The 10,801-nt window shown below is 46.2% G+C and overlaps 1 protein-coding gene across 1 annotated transcript; it reads right to left on the reverse strand.

The window, feature by feature from the left end:
- Positions 1 to 705: 705 nt before the first annotated feature.
- On the reverse strand, positions 706 to 9,434 carry gdpd2 (glycerophosphodiester phosphodiesterase domain containing 2). Its single transcript, XM_007909744.2, has 14 exons — positions 9,399 to 9,434; positions 8,939 to 9,032; positions 8,362 to 8,421; positions 7,695 to 7,793; positions 6,610 to 6,700; positions 6,173 to 6,318; positions 5,507 to 5,589; positions 4,702 to 4,852; positions 4,250 to 4,474; positions 2,997 to 3,139; positions 2,681 to 2,828; positions 2,406 to 2,488; positions 1,933 to 1,958; positions 706 to 1,063 (listed from the first exon to the last, which is right to left on the reverse strand). Exons 2-14 carry the CDS (start codon positions 9,020 to 9,022, stop codon positions 1,020 to 1,022), a joined length of 1,383 nt encoding a protein of 460 aa, XP_007907935.2. The 5' UTR covers positions 9,023 to 9,032; positions 9,399 to 9,434; the 3' UTR covers positions 706 to 1,019.
- Positions 9,435 to 10,801: the final 1,367 nt, after the last annotated feature.

The following is a 10,801-nucleotide window of genomic DNA, read 5'->3' on the forward strand; positions in this document are numbered from 1 at the left end:
CCTCCCTCGCCCCAGCCACCCCCCTACTCCCAGCCATCCCCTGACCCAGAAAGAATAAATACACACACACACAGCCAGGCTAAGAGTTATTCCTTTACTCACATTTATCCAGCGCCTTGGGACATCCTCCCGACGTGAATGGTGCTATACAAATGTAATTTTGTTGTTGTATTCAAAATCTCATTTAAAAAATTACAGAAATATTTTGACAACTGGCTCATTGCAGTTACTGGAGAACCAAATAAAATCAGTCACAGTCATTTGTGGGACATCGCTGTGCAGCAACCCGGGCTGCCGCATTTGCCTAACACTCATTCTACTTTACAGTATATCTATTGTAAGTGCTTGGAGATATCTTCCTGATGTGAAAGATGCTATCTTTATTTGTAATCAATATATAGCAGAGATCGGGAGTGGACACTGATAACAAGGCTTTGTTGATGGACAACTAATAATAAAAATAGTAACGTTTCACTCACACACATACAGTTAATTCACTTTACGGTACATCCTGTGAAGCACTTTGTGAGACGTCTCAATGATATAAGGCGCTATATCAAGTGCAAGGATTATTTTTACAAATTGCTGGATGTTACTTGCTGACTGGAAGGTCGTACAGTAATATCACAATATACTTTGATCAAGAAAATCAAGTACTAAAGGAGAACAACAACAACAAAATTACATTTACAGAGCGCCTTTCACGTCGGGAGGACATCCCAAAGCGCTGGAGAAGGCATATAAAATACTAAAAGTATATAAAATATAGCCATGAAACAAATTCTAGCTAATTTCACTTGAGAAGGATTGGAATGAAGGAGTCAACACTTGCATATTATGGCCTTCACATATATATCTCAGAAGAGTTTCAAAATGATAATGGAGATCAGCGAGAAAGGAGGCAGCAATTGAGAGTGTTGATCCAATGCAGTCATCAAGAGAATTTTAAATGCAATGAGAGAAGGAGCAAGGTAATATATAGGGATTTGGGGAAACTGTTGCAGAGTTGTACTGCCTTCTCACATTAGAGTGTCCATCATCTCTGTTTGCCTAGTGAGTGTTGCTGCAAGAAAAGGAAACAAAAGCAATGACTGTTACAGATCCCAGCCCACTGGCTGCACATTTCTCATGGGGAACACATTGACACCCGTTTTGCAAAGACTAACATTCGTGTTACACAGTAGATGTTGGGAGTTTGTGCAAAACCTTCCAGGAGCGGGTTAGGCTGGAATCTCATCCAGGTGCTCAGAGTGGTGGGATTATAAATTGAATAATACAATACAAAATTACATCTGTACAGCGCCTTTCAAATTGGGAGGTCGTCCCTAGGCACTGGACAGTCAGGGATTAGGCCCCGAACGGGGGTGTTGAGATCAGGGAGGGTGGAAGGCAGAGGGTAACCAAAGGCATGGTTGAAGAGGATCTTGAGGCATACCCTGAAGGAAGTAAGGGAGGGAACGAGGAGAAGGGATTTTGGGATGGAGTTCCAGAAGGTGGGGGCAGAGAGGCTGAAGACCCGATCGCCGATGGTGGGGTAGGTAGGGCGTGGGACATGAAACAGGCTGGAGCCTACTGAGCGCAGGGAGGGGACCGGTTCATATGGGGTTAGCAGGTTGGAGAGGTAGGGCAGGGCAAGGCCATGCTGGGGCTTGAAGGTGAGAACAAGGATTTTGAACTCGATCCTCTACGGGATGGGGAGCCAGTGGAGCCGGGCGAGGTTCGGTGCAATGGGGTCACAAAGTCTATTGCGGAAAAGGACACGAGCTGCAGAGTTCTAGATGATCTACACCTAGAAGTGAGTTATAGTCTGGAATCTAATCCAATGGGGGATGCATATATATATACACACACACAGGTGGTTACATATCTGCTGTATTGACATATAATACTGTCTCCTCAGCGTAAAAGTGTTTTCTCACAAGGTTTTCTTACCTGTATGGCGCATTCCATATCTCCACCTGTGCCACAGAGAGAGACGTTTGAATTATTTAGCAAAAAAGTGCAGCAGTGTACAGAACATACAAAACATGTGTGGGAGATTCCAGCCAGTCTGCGTGTGAGGCACAGTGTGGAAGGGGGAGTAATCTGTAGGTTTGGAGCCCTATCCCATGTGACCGGGCAGCCACCACCCTGTGTGACCGGGTGCTTCTCCAGGGCCTCAGCATGCCTTCTGCCTGACACCAGGGATTGGGGTTGTACTGAGCTCCCTTTGGTCCCAGCCAACGGCTAAGCGCAGGGGGTAGGAGTCCAAACAACTTGAGTCCCCTCCCTGTTACACGCTGCTCCTCCACCAGCCAAAGCCAGGAATGGACAGAGCACTCAAATGTGTTGGGAACAATCCCTTGTTCCTGTCTCAATCTCAATGAGACAGGACTGAGCTCCAGCCTGGTACCAGCTTTCCTTACCTGTGGATGAAGAACATTCCCAGAATAAGGAGAAACGAGGTGACATCAGTGCAGACCAATACTTTTAAATAGATGTCAGGATCCTGGGAGGAAATATAGGACAAAGGAATGACTGCTGTCTGTACACAATGCTGAAACATCTCCGCCCTCAGCTCCCCAAAAACCAACCTCCAACACCCCCACCCACCTCCCCCCGTGCTGTGAATGCTGTAATGCTGTGAACTAAGCTCATTTACCCCCATTCTGTCTATGCAAAGTGTGCACTAGTCACTCACCATGCGCCACACTGGCTGAGACATCTCCTGGAAGATGTGGCAGGCATCAGTGGTGACTGACAGCACGTTGGCACACCACAGCACAGAGAAGAGCCAGGGTTCATTCACCACAAAGAGGTTTACAGTGATGTTTCTCTCTGTGTACTGCCTAGGGACACATTAACACTCGTTGTTAGAGACGCACAAGGTTTTTCAGCTGTGTAGTCACTGTTGACCATATGGTGAAATGACCAGTCATACATTTTTCAGCTTCTCGCGTAGAGGGATGTGTGTGCATCATTGGCTATGAGTCCCAGGGGCTGGCGCCGTGACTCACCGTATTTGTGTGTAGCTGATGTTGCTGTATTGAAGGTTAATGAGGGTGCGGTTCCCATCTTGTGTCTCTGGAGCTGGTGTGTCTTTTAGGACTTGTTGGAAGTCATAGGGTACGCTGTCCTTGCTGTCAGACAGCCATAGGATCTGCAGTCAAACACAGGCATCAGATCCACTCACTGGGCGGTTCTCAAGCACACTGCACGAAAACTTATGCTGAACATGTCTTATGTAAATTAAAAGGACTGATGATGTCTGACATGTAGAGTTAATGAGAACAAGGGGTAATTGTTTGCCGTAAATTCCTGTGAGGTTTTTGTGCCTATTTATTGGAGGCCTGGTGTCCTATGAAAACCACTAAAAAGGTGTCATTTTTCACACATTTATGTCATTAATATATACGAGGAACAGGAAGGTCCGAGGTCCCCGCAACCCCATTTTGAATGAGCTTCTCTAAACAAAGACCCTCTGTTTCCTTCCCTAAGGACAGTTCTGAATCCATGTCTTGCCTTGGTAACCAGTCACCACAGTTTTGGAAGTCTAGGTATACTACATCATATGCTTCCCACAGTCATTTTAGGGTGTCACCTCCTCAAAGAATTCTGAGGTTGGTCAGACAAGATCTACCCATTCTGAACCCATGCTATCTATCACTTATTAGATTGTTTTTAACAAGAGTTATCGTCCATTTTCATATCTCATGATCGGTTCTATAATTTTTCCAATTATAGAGGTCAGGCTAATGGATCGAGAGCTACAGTAAATAGCAGACTAGTTGCTGGGAAGTCAAAAAAACTTGAGAGAAATATATCCACACAGAACATGCACAAGGAACATTGGATTGAACCTCCAGATCATCAAAGTGGCTGGCATGTCAAAAGCCATTCTTCCACCACGCTGAAGACAGATGTTTGTTGAATAGCTGATTTGGAAATTCAGGCTTGTGCCATGCAGCTGGTAGAAGGCGTTCCCTGGTTTGTGAACAAATGCTCATATATTCAAGGCTTAATATCTACCTTGATTGATGTGCAGAGAGGCAAGAAGCTCTGAATTTTCTATGTTTTTTTGGTCAGCTGGGAGCCTGAAACATGGAAACCCATCACCATGCTTAAGAGGATCCAAACTTATGTATGTATGTACATGTCTGTACTCTCTTCCTGGATGGTCTTCTCTTTATCTCTATTCTCCAGGCTGTTTCCTCTAGCTCTGTTCCCAGTCAGTCTCCTCTATGTCCTTTCGTTCCCAGTGTTTACCTACCAGATGGTGAGGGATGGAAGAGTTGAGGATGGTGTCCAGGATAATGTTAAGCGTGATGTTAAGGAACGGGTGAGAGGCAGTTTCCGGAGACTGCAGGTCAAACATTACGGCCCTGTTCTCGGTTTTAGCCAATTCCAGCAACTGAGCCAAAGAGCAAATGCTCTGGTTGGCAGCTCTTCTCTGGGCTTCCAGAGTCAGGGACTGCACGGTGTTGAACGGGTCTTTCTAAAAGCAACCAGAAGCAGAGAGATGGTTAGCTCAGCAAGTACATTACTGCCAGTGCCCACAATGAACAGATGACAGTTGACTGAAATTTTGGATTGTGATTACTGCACCACCTATTCGCTCCTACGTGTACTGTGTGTTTGTGTCTCAGTGTTAACTGCTGCGTGTTCACCATTTGCTGGGTACCAGGATAAAAAAAATTGTTTTAATAATGTTTTTCTCTTCACCTGCAGAAACCACTCTCCCGCATTGAGCTGTTGCAACTCGGCCCATGTGAACATTGAGGCGTTGTCTCCTGCTCTCTCTGGAAACACGGCAACCACATTGGTGGTCCTGCGTAGGGTGGTGTCATGCATCAGAAAGGGGACTCCATCATAGCTAGCAGGAAACAAACGTATACAGGAAAACATTTGAGCAGGAACAGGGCTCAGATAGCACATTTACAAAGCCCTTAACTCTGCCACCTTTATAAAACTGCAGGATTTGAAAGTTGTTTTGCTTTATTCTCAAAATTGTGAATTGCAAATTTCAATTATTGCATATAGTTTGTGAATATTTCTATTTTAGATACGAATATAATAATAATCCTTTATTTGGTATAGCGCCTTCATGTCACGAGGCCATCTCAAAGCACTTCACAGGATTACGTAAACAGAACTCTATTTGAGGACTAACATGGAAACCCATTTACACACCGTAACGACCCACAAACATATGTTGACCAATATTTTTGGGAGGATTGTTGGCGAGAACACCAAGAGAAATTCTTTTGAAATACAATAGTGCCAATGGGAGCTTCAACATCCAACTGAGCAGGGCAGCACCTCCAACAGCACAACTTCCTAGCATTGCATTGCAGTGAGTGGGGCAGTGCTGTCACCTCAGCGGAGAGGAGGTCTTGAAGTGCTCAGCAACATCCACAGCAGCCGCTGTCATTGAGGAAGGATGGGAACCAGAGCAGATGAACAGCAATGCTAACATTCCTCTGGACCCACCTGCCAGGCCCAGGGTACAACAGGAAAGAGCGCTCACCTGATCTGCACATCAGACTCAAACACTTTGGCTCCACATGTCACCGTCTCCTGAAAAGACATCAGCGTGTTCTCTGGAGCCAACTGCAAGCAGACAGAGAGTGGTCTGTCATCGTTCAGCAGTTAGTGCAGTGATCATCAGCTACAGGACAGAGTAAAGTTCCCTCCACACTGTATGTCCACACTCCCAGGTCAGGGTTGGAGACACAGTAAAGCTCCCTCTACACTGTTCGTCCACACTCCCAGATCAGGGTTAGAGCCACAGTAAAGCTCCCTCTACACTGTGGGTTCACACTCCCAGGTCAGGGTTAGAGACACAGTAAAGCTCCCTCTACACTGTGGGTTCACACTCCCAGGTCAGGGTTAGAGACACAGTAAAGCTCCCTCTACACTGTCCGTTCACACTTCCAGGTCAGGGTTAGAGACACAGTAAAGCTCCTCTACACTGTGTGTCCACACTCCCAGGTCAGGGTTAGAGACAAGTAAAGCTCCTCTACACTGTGTGTCCACACTCCCAGGTCAGGGTTAGAGACACAGTAAGCTCCCTCTAAGCTGTGCGTCCACATTCCCGGGTCAGGGTTAGAGACACAATAAAGTTCCCTCTACACTGCTCATCTACACTCCCAGTAATGTGACAGCACGGGTTAGAGTCAGACATGGTATTTACCATGGGTGCTCCTCGGTGTCCCATCATGGCTGGTCTGGGTCCCAAAGCCTCCTTCTCAATGATGCAAGGAGAAGAGATTGCGAGAGGAATGAGGTAAAGGCTGATCACCACTCCCAGGTACAGAACACAGCTAAATATACGTAAAACTAGGAAAAAGAATCAAATAAAACTTTAGTTGCTGTTACAGCACATGTTTTACCGAGAACTACTGGGTATAATTCATTCCAGTCGCTGATTACTGAAACCAATCCAAATGTTAGATGATGTATTTAGTCCCATTTCAGGATTTTGCTGTGACACGGTTGGGTGAATCAGGTATTGGCCGCATTCGGGACTGAGCGGGGTCAGTGCTGAATGAGTTCATTGCTGGGCGCTGAAGGCTGTGGTCAATGTTGAGCACTGACCCCTGTGGCTGGGCGAGACACCCCATTATTTACCTTTCGTGGCTTGAAACACAAAACCAATGACGACCCAAGCCAGAGCTGTGACTGCGACGACCGCCCCGATGTGCAGGAACGGACCTGTAACCTGAGCAGACAGGAACGATGAACAAAAGCTGGGAGAATAGCATAGAAACAGAGAAGAGACAAGTCCCCTCCAAACTTTCCTTCTCAAAGCTCAGACTATCTTCATCTTCACATAAGACCCTAGGTGGTCAGAAACATAATAATAATTATTTAAGATAATAATCCCTCAAAAAAAACAATAATAATTTGATCACTCAATCCACGACTGTTTGTGGGACGCGGCTGTGCGTAATTAGCTGCCGGGTTTCACCCACAAATATACAGTCAATTCACTTTACAGTATATTCTGTGAAGCTCTTTGAAACGTCTAGAAGATGTGAAAAGGTGATATCAAATGCAATTAATATTATTATAAACAGGCGCCGGGCCAGGCACTGGACTCAATTAACAAAGAGCTTGGAGCTGAATTAGGAAGGGGGATCGTGAAAGGATCTGATTAAATAAGATCGATCTTTGTCATCCAAACCTTTTTATCTAGGCAACCAAACTATCCCTATTAAGGGATATAGGGATAAGGCAGGGTTAGGTTATTAACTGGAGTTAGGTTAGAAGATCAGCCATGATTGAATGGCGGGGCAGAGGCTCGAAGGGCTGAATGGCCTACTCCTGCTCCTACATGTTATGTTCAGAACTTGCCCACTGCAGGCCAGGCGGAATCCGAATTGCCTGGTTTTGTAACAGTCCTAACACGATGTTCAACCTCTTGCAGAGTTTATTATTGCAGCACACACCTCCTAGCGCTTTCTCCTCTCGGGACACTTTGCTTTCAGTGATAATTATATTTACATCCTCCCTGTGAGGCACGTCTCATTCCCTCCCCCTCGAGGCGGTATATTGTGCTTTGAAAATCTGCAGGAAATATTGGAAGGTGGTGAAGGCAGCATTTACTGCAGTTACACAAACAGACGCTAAGAGATGCCCAATAACGTCCCCGGAACATGCTCACAATCTAATTCAACATTATCACAGACTCCTTCACAGGCTGGGAAACTCACTTGGAATGAAATAAGAATCGTGCTCCAGCCGTGCTTCCACTTAACCCCAACACTGAGAATCACCATCAGGATCGACAATACCAGGATCAACACTATAGCCTGTAAGTATATATTTATAACTATAACTTAGACAGACACACAAAAGCACGGGATAAGCACAGGGTGGGGAGGGGGTGGGGAGGGGTGCAACCGGGGTCGCCTTGGAGCTGAGCTGGCCCAAGGTGACATGCTTTCCAACAGAATATCAGAATCATCTGTGGTGCCTGCAGTAGTCCAGGTCCTGAGACAGCTGGGTCTGGAGCAGTGATGACAGCCCAGCTCAGTCTGGTTCATCGGCAGGACTTGGGAGGGGCAAGGATTCTTCCTGCCTTGTGTCAACCTGGGCTCAATACTCCGTAGAACTAGGACAGCAGAGTAATATTCCGCCTCAGAGAGTGGTATACACATATGGAACTCTGATTTGGATACTCTTAAATATTGGAGATGGGTTTCAGTGTGTGTCAGACACCCCATCTGACAAAAACACGCGTAACAGAACATGGTGACAGACACTGGGACGTGGCCAGTAGGACGAGAACATAATCATAATCATAGAAATCACAACCCCCTCTGCCCCATCACCTGAGTACAGTAACTGAGGAAAGTGCATGTAGAGGCCAAGAATCACCTTGTGGATCCAGTGTAAATACAACTGCAGTCCCACAGTCAGGTGAACCAGAGCGATTATCTGAAAATTAAGCAGCACATCCTGAGGGTCAGTGAAAAACAACCTACATTTGTACAGCGCAGCATAATGCCTAAGTGCACTTCACAAGGACTATTGGGATCACTGAACTAGGAGGGAAAGAAAGAAGTTTGAGGCGAGGAGGGAGGGGAGGTTTGACCTGGTTATAGAGAGAGGTTTCCAAGAGGAGAAACCAGCAAAGCATCCCCATTCCCTTATAAAGCCCACTGTACCTGAGCGTCTGTTACACTGTTCCCAGTCACCCACCGCATTGGTGAGTTTTCATGTTTAACTTGTATGTAGTTCATTTGGGTTCCCACAGAGGGCCCTCAAACACACTGACATCGCCTGCGCAGAGCGCTCCAATTCAAAGAGAACAATTGAGGTTTACATCACATCAGGGGCTCGAGCAGTGGTGGTGGTGGTGGGTGGGGGGGAGGGGGGAGTAGTTAATGGAGAATGGAGATCAGAGTGCGTGCATGTTTTCATATGAAATGCCCAGCGGCAATCAGTAACTTACCATCATCACAGAGCAGTAAGTGAGGACTGCGGCTGTAACTGACAGTAGTACCTGCGACCAGTCGACCCACCGATTCAGCTTCATGAATAGAAACCTGCATAGCAGCGGAGAGGAGGTGCTGGGTTAGGCTGTCCTTCATATCAAGCACCAGCACCACTGAGAACAGGTGTAGCAAACTCGGGCGCTCTGGCTGAATTATTCTAACTACTAGAAGTGGAACCGAGACTGCCCTTTGTGCTAGTTCATAATAATTTAATGATAACTGCTGCATTCCATCTCAAGGACTTTATAGAAAACTGCTGTCAAGTGTAGTGACTGCATTTTTAGGCAAAGCCACAGCCATTTTGCATCTGCAGGTCCACGCACAGCCATGAATTTACCTGGAGATTTGGAATCCAGCCCTGAACACAGAGTATCTCCCAGAGGAAGCATGGGAGAATGTTTCCCAGAATCAACTTACCAGTTGAAATTGTTGTAGTCATTGTGCAGAGCCCACCAGCAGTAAAACCAGATGACAGCAAGGCCAAAGGCACAGGACAGGAGCCCAAACCATACATACTCCGCCTGCAATGACCAAAGGGAGGATCAAAATCTCTCCCCATAAAGGGGGAAGCAGCAGAGAGTGACAGAATGGCTGTGGGTAAAGAGTGGTAGAGCCAGAATTTGCCCACCCATTTCACTGTTCCCTTGTAAATAAAGGCAGCAGAAACCCCTCCGCCCCCAAGAGGGGACCCTCAGCTCTTGACATGCAACAAACAGGATATTCAATCCAAATAATATGCAAATGTGGAAGAATTAAATCACACAGTAGTGTTGTCAAGCCTGACGCTCGGAGTACTACAGAGTGATGACGGTAGCATTGTGACCTGGCCAGACAAGATGGCTCAGCTTACAGCAGGGTTACCCTGGTTCTCCCTCCCCCGCTCCCATCACTTCATCCTCCCCATACCTCAATCACACCCTCCAAAGGTCTCTATCACACCACACTTGAGTTGGCAACTAAAGTGTGCGGCACTGTCTTTGTATCATTACTGTACAGATGCTTATCACCTTCCCTTTTGAATATTTAAAAGGATAATAGAGATTTCAATGATAAATATATTTATCTGTCTAGAAACAAGTTACAAACTGCCCGAGATGGAAGGAAGGGCTGGTCTCAGCTGTAGTTTCCCCTTGAGGACTCAGAACTATTTTTAGCATTTTATTTAATGACAGAGCAGGTCTTTGTGTAGGATTTGTGCGCTTTTGTTGATGCTCAGGCAAAGTCATCACATGAATTGCACGAATGAGCTGAGCTGCACATTGGACTGGGACAGACAGGGCCAGTGTATCTGATGATCTGTTGTGGGCCCTGCAGGGAATGTGAGGTGAAGCTGGCCTGTGTAAATTTCAGTGGTTACACACCATCCCTTCTTTCTTGCCAATAAGACTAACAAACCACTTTAGTTCTCTTTGTCCAGAGCCCATTCATTCATGGACTTCATCCCATCGGATCTGTCAGCTGGGTCTCTGAGTTAATGGAGGCAGCTCAGAGTCCATTACACGGGGAGCCATACCTCCAGTAAGTGGGAACAACAATATCTAATGACTCCAAATATACTTTAAACCAGAATTTTTAAAAATGATTTAACTTCACATATTTTGCGGTTTCATGTTTCCTTAAAAACCTATTGGCTCTTTTCCTGAGACCTACACTGGTCTATACTGCGGGCAGATCACAGTGTATGTGCGAGGGCAGATCTCATTCCACAGATGGGAAGTATTGCGATAGCGACCCTGAACAGCCGAGTTGTTGTCAGGAGGAGCTCAATGCTGTCCAGGTCCAGTTCTGGGTGAGATCGTGTCATGGTAACAACACAAGAC

The sequence above is a fragment of the Callorhinchus milii genome, unplaced genomic scaffold (genome assembly GCF_018977255.1).
Source record: "Callorhinchus milii isolate IMCB2004 unplaced genomic scaffold, IMCB_Cmil_1.0 Scaffold15, whole genome shotgun sequence".
Lineage (NCBI taxonomy): Eukaryota > Metazoa > Chordata > Chondrichthyes > Chimaeriformes > Callorhinchidae > Callorhinchus > Callorhinchus milii.